This window comes from Berghia stephanieae, chromosome 9, assembly GCF_034508935.2.
Source record: "Berghia stephanieae isolate SIO BIC M18660-M18661 chromosome 9, UCSD_Bste_1.3, whole genome shotgun sequence".
NCBI classification, from domain to species: domain Eukaryota; kingdom Metazoa; phylum Mollusca; class Gastropoda; order Nudibranchia; family Aeolidiidae; genus Berghia; species Berghia stephanieae.
In genome coordinates, this window is record NC_088368.1 from 31,002,379 (window position 1) to 31,019,864 (window position 17,486).

The 17,486-nt window shown below is 32.4% G+C and overlaps 1 protein-coding gene across 4 annotated transcripts in view; it reads right to left on the reverse strand.

Annotated features, from left to right (window-relative positions):
• Positions 1-17,486, reverse strand: part of LOC144980043 (serine/threonine kinase-like domain-containing protein STKLD1) — a 30,539-nt gene that overhangs the window by 12,244 nt on the left and 809 nt on the right. For 2 of the 4 annotated variants that reach the window (XM_078927513.1, XM_078927512.1), the window contains exons 2-18: positions 17,296-17,391; positions 13,568-13,654; positions 12,785-12,829; positions 11,999-12,073; positions 11,125-11,229; positions 10,484-10,554; positions 9,403-9,515; positions 8,182-8,375; positions 7,093-7,166; positions 5,782-5,885; positions 4,148-4,396; positions 3,505-3,566; positions 2,874-2,940; positions 2,326-2,454; positions 1,689-1,817; positions 825-956; positions 105-257 (exon numbers count right to left, since the gene is read on the reverse strand). In XM_078927513.1, coding sequence (XP_078783639.1) covers positions 105-257; positions 825-956; positions 1,689-1,817; positions 2,326-2,454; positions 2,874-2,940; positions 3,505-3,566; positions 4,148-4,396; positions 5,782-5,885; positions 7,093-7,166; positions 8,182-8,375; positions 9,403-9,515; positions 10,484-10,554; positions 11,125-11,229; positions 11,999-12,073; positions 12,785-12,829; positions 13,568-13,654; positions 17,296-17,391 — 1,885 coding nt within the window. The remainder of the gene's footprint in view (positions 1-104; positions 258-824; positions 957-1,688; positions 1,818-2,325; positions 2,455-2,873; positions 2,941-3,504; positions 3,567-4,147; positions 4,397-5,781; positions 5,886-7,092; positions 7,167-8,181; positions 8,376-9,402; positions 9,516-10,483; positions 10,555-11,124; positions 11,230-11,998; positions 12,074-12,784; positions 12,830-13,567; positions 13,655-17,295; positions 17,392-17,486) is intronic. The other 2 variants (XM_078927515.1, XM_078927514.1) reach the window with 1 other exon arrangement.

Here is a 17,486-nt window from a genome sequence, read left to right on the forward strand (position 1 = left end):
ATGAATGATCTCAGGGTTGAAATATTATGGTATTCATTACAAAAAAAAACAAAAACAAACACATCATTAACTAATAAAAATAAGATAAGAATGCAAAAGCTCACCATAAGTCGAAAGTTCTAAAAGCAGTCTAACAATGGCCTCCACCACCATTGCATCATCTTTGTGAAATCTGTACGCTTCCAGCAGCGTGGGAATTCCAGTTGGATTTTCATCGTTTGGGTTGTCGCTGGTCAGGAAACGGAAAGCACACTCCTCTGTCAGAGATAAAGCAATTAAATAGAAAGCTTAGCTTATAGAGCACTGATATCTAAAGAGGGTTTTTTTTTTCTAATTGAAAATTGCCAGAAATTTATACAAAAATTGTTGACAGATTTAGAGACTTTTTGGCTGTTAACTCTTGGACATTCCTCAAATATGTAAATTAATAGCAGGAAACCAAAGGGCTGGACTCCGAAAGTCAATGAATTAGAAAAGTAATTAAATAATAATATGCACATTCATAAATTTTTGTACAAGTTACGTTATCAGAGGTGAATATTTGTAGAAAATTGAATTCATAAATAGTCGTTCAGGCTAGGTAGTTTTGCTTCTGCAATATGCCACATCTACATTGGTGTTTAACTCTCTCGAGTTGACTATGGTTGAAAATCAAACAAATTTTTTAAATTCTCCATTATATGAACTCGAGAGATTTAAGAAATAGAGACTAAAGAGAACAATAAAAGCAACACAACCTGGGCTTCACTCAAAAGACCAATGACATCGCTATTATTTTTATTTTGGTAAGAACAGGAAAAATGTGGATCCAAATAAAAAATTACCATTTGCCTCCACAACAGTTGTCAACACTTTGCAGCAGTTGCGCACCACTTTGGCATTCTTGGTGTGTAATGCAATGGCCGACACTAGATTCCCAACACAGTCAAGTTCGTTGAAAGGCTCATAACAAGAATCTGAGTGAAAAGAATAGTAAAGTACTGGAGTGTAAAAAAAAGCCATTTCCTCAACGCGTGTCTGGAAGTCTGGAATGGGAAAACTGTAGGTACATATTTGGTACTAATAATGATGATGATGATGTTGATACTGATGGTAAATAATAATAATAATAATAATAATAATCATAATAATAATAATAATAATAATAATAATAATAATAATAATAATAATAATAATAATAATATAATAATAATAATAATAATAATAATAATAATAATAACAGTAATAAAATAGAAACTAGAATATTAACGTATGTATGAATGAAAAAAATTTTCTTGCAAATTCTAAAAATCTGAGAGGATTTGTACTGATTAACTTAAAAATAAAAAACTTAAGCTTTTATATAGCGCAATATTCACTAAACGTGCTCAAAGCGCTTTACACGGGCTCCCTGGCCAACAACAAAATTTAACATGTAGGATGTGACATGGGGCCTTTAAGGCAATAATACACATTTTCTGACAGAGACAGGCAATCATTTTACACCTGAGTAGGGTAAGAGAATTTAAAGAGTGTAAAGAGCATTTTCCAATGACTCAATATGCGCAGAGCGGGGCTTAACCCAGGACCTTCTGATCTGAAGGCGAGTGTCGCACCAAAAGACCACATAGCCAAGCTTTTAGGCAATAATTTGCAAATGGCTGTTCAAAAATCCTTTTTTAAAAAAAAATTCAACCATCAATACCAACCATCAAGAAGAAGAGACACAAGAGCAGCAGCAGCGGCCTCACAGACTTCTGGCGACACTTTATGAGTGTTGAGGGCTTTTCCAACATCTTTGACTGCATCGTTCTGACTGGCAATCTTTAAGTTTTCCTCTGTGCCCGAAATAAAAAACAATGTGAAATTGAATGTCAGCTTCAATTTAATATGCGAAAACATATATTCTGTGGCAGAATAAAACAGTTCAATTTTTCATTGAAAATAAGAAACAAATTCTTTTGTTCCCTGCCTTTTAAGATATTGAAATATAAAGATATAACTAAAAACAGTTATCTAATACTAAAACAAAACAAAAAAAAACCCCAAAAATAAAACAAAACAAAAAACCCCGGAAAACAAACTCCATTACAACAATGAGCCTATAACAATTTGGGTTATGAGAACTGCAAATAAATTTATATTATCAACAGTGATTGTTGTTTCCTTACATGTTTACTCATTTGTATTGATAAAGTGGTAACCCAAAACTTAAACAATCAACTTGTTTATATTTTTTAAAGTTAAACACATTTCTTCACATTAGTTTTGGATTAAAGCTTTGGGTATCATTATTTTGATTATCGACTGGTACTTAGTGACTTGAACAACAAAGACATAACACACCTTGAACTGTGAGACTCCAGAGAGCCATACAGCTTACGGCACACAGGCTGGCGTGGAAGGGAGACACTCTCATGGCATTCAGAATATCTTGTATACCACCCAGTTGGACGATGATTCTAGATGCCCGCTCTGAAATTATAATAGTAAAGAAAAACAAAATAAAAGTGACAGTAACTTTTCAAAAAAATAATTGATCATTTTTAAACGTTACATTTGATAACAAAACGTTTTTGAATTATTTTTTTTTGATAACTTGACGGATTTGGCCCTAAAATAATATTAATTTTTGATTATCTATCTAAAATAACCCTCCTCAATTTAGGTTTTAATTACAAATTATGAATATTTATGATGATTGATCGGGTAACAAGAATAATATTCAATCTAAAAATCTTATTTTTTTAATTTGTTGGTTTTTCTGATATTCATTTTCAGAGAAATTTAATTGTTATGTGTGACAAAATAATTGATGAAGTCAGCAAGGTCTTGATTTTAAGGGATTCAAATTCAGTTCTCAAACCAAGAAAACTTTTATCTTCAAAACCTACCGTCCGCTGACAAGGCCAGGATCAAGTTAACGGCAGCGAGTTGGACATCTGTGTTTTCTTCATGGCTCTGAAATAAAATAATTTATCACATATTAATATTATATAATCACCATTCCAGCTAGTTTTACTGAGTATAACCAGATGCCAAAACTTGAACCCAAAGTCAAAACAAATGTTATGAATTCGTACCTTTGAATTCTAAACAACAGAATATTTATACTACCTAAAAATAAAAACCATTTAAATCTTTGTAAAACTTTACAATTAAGACTTTAAATCATTTTTAGTGTCTGGTTATGTACATCTTAAAATACATTGAAATAAGGGGTCATATTTAGTGAATTCTTGATCACAGCTAAATAATGAAGAAAAAAAAAAGACGAAAAACAAAACAAACGATAAAAATAAAACACAAGACCAAACATCCCCTCCCTCCCGCTTCCCCCCCCCCCCCCCCCCCCCCACCCCCAAAAAAAAAGCTCATTTGTTATACCCATCGCCTCTATTTATTTTAAAGTAAAGGTGACTAAAAAATATTCTTTTCTTTCAGATCATCAACATTTTTTTTTTTATAATTCATATCAACCTATTCACGTGTCTAAATTTTCATGTTTTTATAAAATATACTCACCATCATTATCTTATGGAGAATTGTAATGACTTCTGGAGTGAATAGAATGTCGTTTGGTTCAGCTGTCGTGAAGAGAAAAAGCAAGACAATTAGTGTGAGCATTACGAAATTTCTAAACAGTTGCTCATATATCATTTGTAAAAAATTATTGTGCAAAAATTAAAATAACAACTTCAAAAAAGACCAAATTACTTTAGCAGCTTCGCAGTCACTTTGCCATGCATATCATTTGGTACACGAAATATATACAATTATTTTATTGCAAACAGTTTAGATATATTCTACACCTGAAAATCAGACAAGACAACCACTAAGGAATATTGCTATGACAATATTTTTTTTTCTCCAAAAAAGACATATAAGAATACACTTAAGTAAAATGGGTACCAAATAATGCCATAATTACACATACAACAATACCAATCACGACGATAATAACAATATCATCATCATCATCATCATCATCATCATCATCATTTACAATGACAACAATAGCAACAACAGCAACAGTATCACCATCAATAACAACAACAAAAACACTATAAACATATTATCAACTGCAGAACAACATCAACAACAATATAAATGACAACAACAACAGCAACCATTTTAACAACCAGATCAACCAACACACCAAACTCACAATAAACAACCAGATTGCTGAGGACATAACAGCCAGCTATCTGCACATCTTTGTTGAAGATATTATCCCACATGGCTAGTGATAGCAGGTTCCTGGCTTGTTGGTCTATTTGTTCATGTGCCTTCTCGTCATCCCGCACAATCTCAGCCAATGCAGCGAGCCCATCAGCCACACACTCCTCATGGTCGATTGTGTCAGCGATGTATTCCAGGACTTTGTAAATGTTTTTGCGGTTTTCTGTCAGGGGGTCTTAGAAAGGTTGGGGGGTTGAATAAAACTTGGTATCAATTGTTCTTAAAATGATGATAATGATGATGATAATAATAATAATAATAATAATAATAATAATAATAATAATAATAATAATAATAATAATAATAATAATAATAATAAAATAATAATAATAATAATAATAATAATAATAATAATAATAATAATAATAATAATAATAATAATAATAATAATAATAATAATATAATAATAATAATAATAATAATAATAATAATAATAATAATAATAATAATAATAATAATAATAGTAATAAATAATAATAATAATAATAATAATAATAATAATAATAATAATAATAATAATAATAATAATAATAATAATAATAATAATAATAATAATAATAATAATAATAATAATAATAATAATAATAATAATAATAATAATAATAATATAATAATATAATAATAATAATAATAGAATAAGAAGTAAGAAGAGAAGAAGAAGAAGAAGAAGAAGAAGAAGAAGAAGAAGAAGAAGAAGAAGAAGAAGAATGATGTTGATGATGATACCATGACACGAAATTAATAATAGAGGCAATAGGAGAATTCATCAGGAATCATACAGAAAGGCAGGTTTTAAAAGCAGAGTCAAAGCGTAGAATTAGTTTGGGGGTAAGGCAAGGTTGTTTCCTCAGTCCGATATGATTGTACATCCCTTATAGTTATATTGTTAGACTAACCAACCAGATGAGACTTCAAAATGTAGGAATGATAAAATATAAGGGAACAAATAGAGTACATAATTCTTAAAGCCTTTGGTCAGTTGAGTCTGAGTTTAACTTATTTTCAATTGTCTAAAATAAATATTAACGACTACTTATTACCAATTGTATCAAATGCTGGTCTATTGATAATTGAAAAATAATGTCTTTAAACAAATCTAACTTTGATCCAGGTATCTAATTGCGACTATGTAAAGAGAAAACTACAAAATTGACTGAGTAACTTACTTGACTGATATAGTTAACTGAGCAGACTCTTTACTACAAAGTTGGTGCGGCTATGTGGTCTAGTGGTATGACAATCGCTTTTGGATTGGAAGGTCCTGGGTTCGTGCCTCACTCGGCGCATAGTGAGTCATTGGAGAAAGCTCTTTACTCACATTCTCTCACCGTACTCAGGTGTAAAATGAGTACCTGGCCGTTAACAGCGTTGTCTCGTCCGAAAAAATTGTAATATCGCCTGACAGGCGTGATGTCCCGTCCTACCCTTGTAAAGCGCTTTGAGCATGTTTAGTGGATATTACGCTATATAAAAGCTCAATTTAAAATCAAACATTTAATGTACAAAGTAGGATTAAGGGACTGGGTGAAATGTAGAAGATGTCTATAAAAAAGCTCTCACAATTTTGTGAAGATTTGGTTTGAGTCTGCCTGGCCCTCTTGTCCAGCTGTGTGCTGTCTACCATAACCATGCAGTCTTTGACGTATAAATTCTTTTCCATTTCTCTGTGGGGGAAATATGGACCACAAAAATAATAATATAAAAATTCTATCAGAATGACCTCCATGCCAATGAGTGTATAATAATAACAAACAATAATAAATAGCATTTCTACAGCACATAACTATGACAATGCCGTGCTCTATGCGGTTTACATTGGCATTATCACATTAAATCAAAACTTGGTAACAATAATCTAATAACACACATACTGTCATAAAAGGTTGGCCATATTGAAAAAAAATGCTAAGCTTCTGTGCCAGTAAGAGGAGAGACTGGGCAGCAGCTGACAGACTCAGGTCCAGATCTTGTCTAATGGCAGCCACCATAAGAACTGTCCGAGGCTGTAGACTATATGGTTGAAGGTTCCATTGTAATGGTTAAAAAAAAAAATTAAACAAAAATAAAATTGAGCTTTTATAAAGCCCTTTACAAGGGGCCCCTGAACAACAGCAACATTTAACATGATGCGTGTTAGGCGATATTACAATTTTTTTTCGGACAGAGACAACGCTGTTAACGGCCAGGTACTCATTTTACACCTGAGTACAGTGAGAGTATGTGAGTAAAGAGCCTTTTCCAAGGACTCAACTATGCACAGAGCGAGGCTCGAACTCAGGACCTTTTGATCTGAAAGCAAGTGTCATACCACTAGACCACATAGCCGCACAATGGTAAACAAGTGTGGAAGAAAATCCACTGAGTAGATTATCATGACAATGCAGTGTGACCCCATCAGAAGCTACTGCCATATAGCAGAGTTGATTTACAAGCAGGGAATGATGTGAGTAGAAAAGTGCCAGAAGTCAAGAGAGAATTTTTATAAACTCTGCGGTGGTGAGGGCTCGAACCCACGACCTTACTGGCTGGGGAGAGGGTAGCGCTACTGTCAGAGCTATCCACCACTCCAAAAAAAAAGTGGTATCAAACTTTGTGTCTATCTTGAACCGCTCTCCCAACTTCTTAAGGTCATGCGTTCAATATACAAACACAGCAAAGTTTGTTAACCATCATTTAAGCTTAATAGCCATATTCTCCAGGTGGAGTTGTTGTACCAGTAAGGTCGTGGGTTCGAACCGTCACCCCCTCAAAGTTTTTTTTATTCTCTATTGTCTTCTGGCACTTTTCTACTCACTTCATTCTTTGTTGTTATCAACATTCGTGCCTGCTCCACTCACTTTTCTGAGCTGTTTTACAGTAATTAATACTTACAATGCCTCTGGTCGAGATGATGGATCTGATCTCAACAGAGATTGCAAAAGACTGACGAATGGTTTGGAATAGTTCTGTATGATTAAATAGAAAAAAAAAGGAATGAATATTTTAAGATTCAAAGTGGATAAATCTTCAAAGAGGAAACACTGGCAAGGGGGAATGCAGATTTTAGTACAACCTAATGTGAAAAGAAGAGTTTAATATCTTTTTAAGTAAAAAGAAAAGACAACAAATAAACAATCAAAAAGCAAACAAAAACAAAATAAAACAAATAACAGGACAAAAAGAAATGCCAAAAGTAAACTCATGACGATTTGAGATGTGCATTAGAAATGAATAATTTATGAAAGTATTATGGACATGTGCAAATTTATCAACTTTCTAGGTGCAAATTCAAATTTATAAACAAATAGAATTAAAGCAATTTCGAAAAATCAAATACCTTAGATTGATGTAATTTATTTCCCTATGGTTTAGCCGTAAACAAAACAATACAAAGAAAATTTAAAAAAACCCCAAAAAACTAACAATACCAGAACATAAGAACAAAAACATTTGTAGTGAAAAGGAGATTCTTTTAAAAGTGAAACGAGACGAAAAAGAATAGTTTGAAAACTGAACATGTAGATTTGGATATTATCAATACAAAAAACGGAGCTATAAAACTAAAAGGCATGATATATGATATGATATGATATAAGTCCAGATTTATGTAGGCTTCTACAGCCTTTTATCTGCTCTTGTGCATTCGTGAACGTATTTAATTCATGTCTCTCAAATCTGGGCATGCCCTATAGTGGAAGGAGGTGTCTGAATTAAACTTTACAAACAGTATTTTTCTGTTTCACAATAAGCATCGAGACGGCACTTGAATGCCTGCAATGAAGGGGCGTCGACAACTGTTGCAGGCAAGTGGTTCCATTTGTCGACTACCCGAACTGAGAAGAAGTTCTGCCTAAGGTTTAGAGAACACCTTTCCTTGAAGAGTTTGAATCTATGTCCTCTGGTGGTGCTGGTGGAATCAAGATTGAGAAGGCTCATGTTTACAGAGTATAGATTATGCATTATAAATTTGGCACTACGAACCTGTGACACTTTATCTATTATGCTGTTGAAGACATCTGGGTCTTCCTTCAAGTCTTTGAGGCGTGCTGTGAACGTCTGCGGTGAGTAGATGGAAGCTGTGGCTAGCTGCAATAGGACACAGCCCATTGAGTAAAAGTCACTCTTCTCTGTGTGAGGCCCCCGCTGGGTTTCGGGTCCCAAGTATACTGTGTTCTCTATTGTGTAAAGACATTTAAAAAATTATTTCTTCAATCAAATTTATACTTCTTTTAATAGAAAAGTGAACCATAATAAACAATTGGTACAGCTCTTTAGTACATCTCTGTCATGTGCCTATCAAAACTAGAGTAATCCAGATTTCTCTTGAGTGATAATTATTGATTGCTATCCTTAGAAAAAGATCCAGATATATTTTAACTTGATTTCAATTTACAAAGTGTTGGAAACAAAAATTCAAGCGCTTTGTGGAATTGAACCCAGTTTGGATGTTCTAAAACAGTTTGGATATTCTACATTGTATGTTCAACATAGTTTGTTTAGTTTGCATAGTTTGGATGTTCTACATAGTTTTGATGTTCTACATAGAATTAAACAGATTTTACAATGTGAAAGGATTTTAGCCAACAATTTAAAAAAAAATGTTTCTCTTGTCACATTTGTCACCAGTTGTCTCAATCAGATTTCATGTTGGATTGAGTGAATTTGGTGTTGAAATTCGAAGTTTAAGTATAAATCACATCATCTTGGTGAAAACACATGCTTTTGAGCATATGAAACGCAATGCAATGATTAAGAACCATATTTTAGAGGTAAACGTAGAAGGATCAAGAGAGAGGAAGTTGGAAATATTTTTTAAAAAGATGAGAAGCTTCCCCCCCTCTCTCTCTCTCTCCCTCTCTCTCTCTCTCTCTCTCTCTCTCTCTCTCTCTCTCTCTGTCTGTCTGTCTCCATACCCTTAACACAAAGATAAAATGTATATTATAATATGATACAGCTTAGTCAAATGATCATGTTATAAGTTGACAAAAACAAATGTGCACACTTGAATAAGTATAAGCTCATGTGTGTGTGTGTGTGTGTGTGTGTGTGTGTGTGTGTGTGTGTGTGCGTGCGTGTGAGTGAGTGTGTTAGGTAAGTTTACTATTTTTTTTCTTTTAAACTTAGTGAGAACTGGTTAAAACAAAAGCAAACAGTTGTGAGACATCATCTGTATTGTATCTATAGCGTAACACGTGTACTCACTGAAAGTGGCACGTGTGTTGGTGCGCATGTCTGTCATAACAGTGGAGACACCCAAATCCCCCAGGACCACAGCACCAGTTGGTTTGAGGAAGATATTCGAAGGCTTGATACCTCTGGAATGACAGATGGAATACATGACTTGCGTATACTATCTCTATACAAGATACAATGGCATCTGCGTAAAGTCAAAACTCTTAAAATAAGCTTCTGCTTAAAGCCAATTTGTTGGTCCCAAATTTTCTATTCTTTATCTAAGCATGTTCCATTGATAATGAATAAGGTCAGCCGTGCATAAAGTCAAACCAATCGTCCTGGTCCATCAGTGTTGACTTTATCAGCATTCCACTGTATTCAACATATTCAGGTAATGTGTTATTTCATTAAAGTACATTTAGGCCAAAGTCAGATTTTATACTTCTATAAACTATAAAAATGTGCTATAAAATAAACATGACCCATTGCCTCAAACAAGTATCACGTTGGGGTGAACAAGATACCACAAAAAGTTGAATTTAAAACAAAACTGATCAGGAATGTAACGTTTTAGTTTAAAGTAGGCAATTTATAAGTCAATATTAATTGTCCTCAATAAAACAAATGAACTTAGTATATTTTTCATATTTTGTAATATATAAAATAAATGCTTAGCATCCCAGAAACCTCAACATAATATGTAACCCAATATCTCAAAACATAATTTTGTCAAAATGATCAAGATATAGAAAATTTATGTTAAAGTCAAAATGATAAGAATTAGGAAAGTTAAACGTTTCGCACACAGAACTCATTTTCCTCAATGAAGACATTTATTTTAACTCAAATGTTAAAGGTCAACTTCAAATTTTAATTAAGAGTGTGGATCATCTGCCCGACATAATAATATCCACTAAACATGCTCAAATCGCTGTACAAAGCATCTTGATTTGTCACATATTTTCATCATTTTTGATCCAATAGTTTTTCTTATGAATCCAAAGGTGAAATAATGACTAAGGTGAAAGATGTGCAACTTATTAACGATTGAATGAATCTATTTATCATTAAAAAAAATATTCTATGTGTAACCTGTATAATTGCTTACCTATGAATGAGACCTTTGTCATGGATGTAATGCAAGCTCTCAAACATCTCTCCGAGTATTTTTTTGATAGTCTGAAAAAGTTAAGATATTTTTTTTTGAAAATTTGGAAAACAATAATTATATTCAAAGAAGCAAAAAGAAAGACGTTTTCTTGCTAGCTCAGTTGCTTCAGAAAGCGAAGTGCTCATGATCAGTTCCCCAGTGCAGCAAGTATTTTTTTTCTCTCAGCCTCCCATCCACTCAGTACTTATTGGGTGGCTGGGTCCCTTAGATCTGAAAGAAAGTACTTTGTAATAGGCATGTACCCTACCCAAAGAGGAGAAAGCAATTGGTGCTGTCCATTTAACTCTACAGAAACTGAAGTGAACTCCTCATCTATGGGCTTTATGCCCTGAAGAACTACATACATACATAGTTGATTTTAATAATACATTAAGAATCCAGAAGTCATGTTTTCCAATTGAGTAAGCGATTGGGTCATAGAGAGGTATACTATTATTATCGTGATGCAATTTTTAATCTCTCTAGTTTCCTGTCTTCTTTTTTTCAAACACTGCTTGATACAATTTACTTCTTAATCAAATTTCTTGACTAAATACATTATACGTGGATAAATGCACACATGCGATGCATGCACAAACCTTCTCTGGAACAATCTCCTCTTTCTCATAGTAAGACTGGATCAAATTCTGAAGACTGCCGTCTGGGAAATAGTCACTAATCACGTTGATGAACATTGAGGAATCCTAGAAAAATGAGACTATATGTGACTTGTCGCCTCATAATGGTATAATGTCGGAATGTATTAGATTTCAGAAAGTGACTTGAAAATTAAAATGATTAGAAATATGAATTTAAAGTTTTAGAAATTATACTATTTCTTATCAATAAAATAAATAAACTGGACCTAAGTTCTTAAATTCTTGCTATAAACTAAATCCTTTAATTCAAATCATCTAACATAATATGGATTTAAGATGAAAGGAGCTATAGAAATATGATGATAATGATGATGATGACGACGATGATGATGATGATGATGATGATGATGATGATGATGATGATTATTATTATTAATTATTAATTATTATTATTATTATTATTATTATTATTATTATTATTATTATTATTATTATCATTGTTATGGATCTTACACGTTCATTATGAAATGACATAATTTCGAATGACAATTTTTAAAAATTGAAGGAGCATCTGATTATATTTCATTATTGTCACCAAGCTTGAACGTGATGTTAGCAAACAGTACACATCTACCAGGCAACATATCATGATTGGAATGAATATTGGCTTCGATATAATTTGCTTGGGAAAAAAATAAAGCATTAAAAAGAGTATAAACCGTGGATTTGCTCTGTATAGATGTGAATTTTATCTATTTATCTAATTATTCATAATTTTATTTATTAATTTTTCATTCCAACTTTGAGAATTGAAAAAAAAATAGACATGTTAGTCATAAATAGATTTAGAATTTAAAGTTTATTACAAACTCACCTCTTTTTCGTATGTGACAAAGAATTCTTTGTAACTGCAGACGTATGGATGATCCAACCTTTTGAGTTCCATTTCCTATTGATTAAAAAGCCAAAAGTATTTTGAACATGTCAATACGGGCATATTTTCTAAAATGCACTTGTTTTTTTTATTCAAAACGAGCAGATTAGGAAATCAAAGTTTTTTAAAAGTTTAAAATATAAAATTGTGACCCACCATCTCAAAATGGGAATTACATCAGGATAAATCGGACACCGAAAAGTGAATTTTAAACCAAAATGATAAGAAATACGAACGCAAGGTGAGAAATTGTATTTGTCCTTCACCATAGGAAATATCAATTATCCCCAAGTTTCATATTTGCTGATATTATAATTTTTTCTGACAGAGACAATGCTGTCAACGGCCAGGTATTCATTTTACACCTGAGTACGGTGAGAGAATGTGAGTAAAGAGCATTTTCAAAGGACTCAACTATGCGCAAAACGAGGCTAGAACCCAGGACCTTCTGATCCAAAAGCGAGTGTCATACCACAAGACCACATAGCCACAGCATTTCTAGTTCATTCTGACACAATACCACTTTGAGATTGTGGATCACAATTCACGACATCTCAACAAAGTCATTTATTTTAGCTCAAATTCTATAAGTTAAGCTTAGGATTTAATTTTGGAGGACGGTTGGCCGAGTGGTTAAGGCATGCACAAGGTCCATTCCGACATAACGCCATATTTTGACAATTGGCCACAAATACGAAATACAAAGGAAAATAATCTGATTCAAACCTCAAAAAAGGCTTTGATGGCAGCACTCTCATCATGGCACTCAATCTGGGAGATACAAAAATATCAATGATAAGTTGGCGATGAGTTGTTGCTTGATATGCATAAAAATGATGATAAAATCAAACAACGGAGAGTATGTATATTAAAGAATAGTGTTTGTTGTCATTATGATGGAGGTGACTTATATTTTGAAAGAGAATTTGAACAAAATAAAAAAAAAAAAAACGATTCAAGGAAGAATATAACATATATAGTAAAAATAGAAAGTAGTAATATTATACTTGAGTACTTTTGTATGCAAGAGTAATGAATATACAACCTATTGATCAGTATAAAAATGAAGCATACACACGCACACACACACACATATGTGCACACACACACACACACATACGCACACACCCCTTTCCTTCCTATGAACAACTAGTACCATTTCATGCAGTTACTAAGTACTATCTCCTTTAGGTGATATTACAATTTTTTTTCTTATAGAGACAACACTGTTAACGGCCAGGTACTCATTTTGCACCTGAGTACGGTCAGAGCATGTTAGTAAAGAGCCTTCTCCAAGGACTCAACTATGCGCCGAGAGAGCTCGAACCCAGGACCTTCCTATCCAAAAGCGAGTGTCATACCACTAGACCACATAGCCGTAGTAGTAGTTGTAGTAGTAGTATTAGTAGTAGTAGTAGCAATAGTAGTAGCAGTAGTATTAGTAGTAGTAGTAGTCGTAGTAGTAGTAGTAGTAGTAAAGTAATTGAAGAAGTATAATTTGTAACAAACCTTTTTCATAACATAGTTGAGGCTGTCCCGCTTGTCCTTTACGATGTAAACCGTACCAGGAGATCCCTTGGAGATGCACTCTACAACCTGGTGGTAACAAACGAGTCATGAGGAATAGACTGACAACTAAATAAATGTATCAAAGCATTTCAAGGACTGTTAACTTTACTAAATTACAAACAGATCCTAACATGAATTTGGTAAAATATGAGTTAAAATTTTGACAAAAGAACATTCTTGCACTTCAAGGAGAATGAGCTTTCAATTTTATGGCAAGAAATCTTGACATTTCGGAATTTATCATTAAATCACTATTAAAAACTCATAAATGGTTATTAAACTTCTAAATGGTTATTGAGCGGTCGATCATTTTTGATGAGTAAAAGAACTAAACATTGATTGGCCCTAATTCCTTATTCTTATCACAACAATGCCTGGTGCATTGGAAGATAACTGATAGACAAATCTTCCATTCATAGATTGGGAGCTTTCCACATGACATTCGCATGTCTTATTTGAACTAAACTATTCATTATGATTCTGACACAATTATTTTCACTGAATAAAAAAACAAAAAAAACAAAGATGATTGTGAGAATAATGCAATCATTTTAAACACATTTAGTACCGACAAATGAGTTGTATAAAATGACCTCATTTTCTCGGAGTAAATAAGAGCTCACACTTAAAAAAATAATAATTTGAAAATAAGGCAAAATCAACAAAGCAAATGATATATATATATATATATATATATATATATATATATATATATATATATATATATATATATATATATATATATATATATATATATATATATATATATATATATATAAGATCTATCTAAATCTGAAAATGTAAAACCATTTTTAAAAACTAGAAAAATGCATGTCAAATTCACACATTCCAAATAAATATGAGAGTTTAAAATATGGGAGCAGGCAGAAGAGAATGCCTGGGCAAATCAGCTAGAAAAACTTACAACTTAAAAAAATGATCCCAAATAATCAGTCTTCCCGATAGAGGATCAAACCTCACACATGGTTATTCTAGTCGAAACAGGCTAATTTGTTGAAATGATTTTTTGTTGTGTTTTTCTTCCTTATTTGCCCGGCATTGTTTCATGCATACTTTTTTTTTTTAGATTTTAACCTTTCATAATATAATAATGATGATAATAGTGTACATTTATATAGCACCAATATCTCAAGCAATATGGGCTCTAGATGCTTTACAAAAATAACGTTAGACAATTACCATAATAATCAGATTTAGACGGATACACATATCAATATCTAAAACGCTATCAACTTATAAATAAATGCAATTGTTATAACTGTACATCAAAAATCAAGCCATGAAATGTTTTCTAAAATAATAAGACTTTAGCCTGCTTTTGAATGATCACATCTAAAAAGAATAGTCATTTGATTATAATTGTATGATAATTTGGAAAGCAAAATGTTATGAATTATGCAACAAACCTTTATTATGGACACACTTCTAAATAATATGTCACTGCGATTTAATAATTATAAGAGAACCTTAAATGGCTCAGGTGATAGAGCATTCCGTTTATAAGTTAAATGATTCAAAGTTGAGTTGAAGTTTTCCTAGATTTCTCATAGCTGTGTGAACAGCACAATAATGATATAGACGCATCATACCCAGTGGGTAGAAATAATTTGTTACTGTCAATATAAAGAAAGAGAAATCAAGTCTGGCTCCTTGGTTCTTATCTTATGCCTCTGAAGGATTATTATGCTGTAGGGAGAGAGAAAAGAATAACTGTGTGGTAGGAGTAGATTGAATTCCACAAGAAATAGAGAGAGGAAAGATAAGTCAATTGCTCAGAGCTTTCTGTCAGATCTAACAGATCGAGCTACCCAATCACTGCAGGGATCAGAAAATGATCTCACAGCAACAAGGATCAATGCATGTCTCTTAGAAAACTAGCGTGAATAATCAAGAGGGAAAAGAAAAAAGTCATTGATAAAGCTTATATAAAGATCACAAAGTTTCATGGATAATGTGGAAAATTATTGTATTATTATACATTGTTGGCTGGTGGCACACAATTTAAATACACACAATTTAAATGCCGCTAAGAAGAAAACTGCCTGCCAATAAAAAATTTAGCCTTCTCATTAAAAAGAGTGTTAGCATAGTTTCAAATTAAATCTAAGTAATTTGATTAGCAGTAAAAAGAAGTAGATCCCTCTGTTAATTGTTAGATTTTTTAACAATATCATTTACTGCAGTCGACTTCAGCTAATGACATCTAAACATGGATCATTGGTTGGTTTCCAAATCGAAATGTCATTTCATAAAAAGAATCACAACAATGCTTAATCATATGCATTTCATTGGGTACAAAAGTTGTAATGGTTTCTTCTAATGCATAGATGTTACTAGTGTGCAACTATGTGAGTGTTTATAAATGTGTAACCAAATGACAAATTGCCACTTTTTTGAGGACAATAAAGATTTATTATTATCATTATTATGATTATTATTATTATTATTATTATTATTATTATTATTATTATTATTATTATTATTATTATTATTATCATTAGCCCCGCTGCATCAGTTTCCAGTAATCCCTGACACTATAAACTGTGGAGCTTGGCCATTGAAACATGTTATCTACAATGCACTCCTTTTCTTTAAAACTAACAGTGGCTACTTCTATTTAATGTTGGCCAAGAAGTTTATAACTATATAAAATTATCATCATAACTATCAAGATCACGATCATTATCTCTCTCTCTGATCTAAACATGACTATTATAGCATAGCTGCAGATAAAGGAGAGGGTAAAGATGAATGTTAGATAACAATTGTTGAAAAAGAGATTTCAGACACCTATAAAATTCACAATCTTATTTTATCACTTTTGTTAAAGAGTGTCATCTTGAAAAAAAAAATGCGTTAAATTATAAAACAATGTAAAATAAAATTATCAAAAAAAAACAAAAAAAAAAAAAAAAAAAAAAAAAAAAAAAAACCAAACAAACCCAACTTGAGCTTTTATACAGGGCAATATCCACTAAACATGCTCGAAGCATTTTACAATTCCATCATGGTTACACTCCACTCGACTCAAACATCTCAAAACAAAATTTTAGGTTTACAGGAGACTATTAGGTTCTCATTAAATTGAATAATTAAAAGTCAGTATGGATACAGTAAAATGGAACATCATTACATGGGGAGAGACAATTAATTCGCCTCTGGCCCTTTTATAAATAACTGGGATAACAATTCAAAGAATCCTTACAAGTGGGCATGAATCAACTCTTTTGTAAATTACAACTTGTTTTATACACACAAAAAGCCCCACTCTACTGAACATTATTTAGTCTTTATATTTTAAAATGCCAAACATAGCCTTATGTTGACAAATTTGTAACTCTTGGAAAAAGCAGAACAGTTAAACTATCGTCTACGTGTTTGAAGTGTCAATCAAGCCATTGCAAGCACTTCTCGAATTTAAATAAATTAAAGTTGTTAGTTATAACACATACTCCCAACATATTAAAATTAGAGAAACTTTCCTCTAAAAATAAATAAATAAATAAATGAATAAAGTTGGGGGGAGGGGGGGGGGGTAAAGAAAATAAACTAACTAGTGAACAAATGAATTTAAAATTGACCGAAACAAAACCAACAAGCCACTCAAACAGAAGCGGATGGTAAGAATAAAAACATAGCTTTCTCACGGAATAAAGCTTTTTGAGAGACGGGCCTTGTACACATGTGGCACTAGGCATTCGTTTCTCATTTTCTTTATTAGCCGATTTCTGGTCTTCTCCCTTCTGCCAGGTATGAGTAAGACAAACCAAATATATATTTAAATTCAATATGACACTAATTCAATGATCGGGAGGCGAAGGAGAAAGGGAGAGAGAGG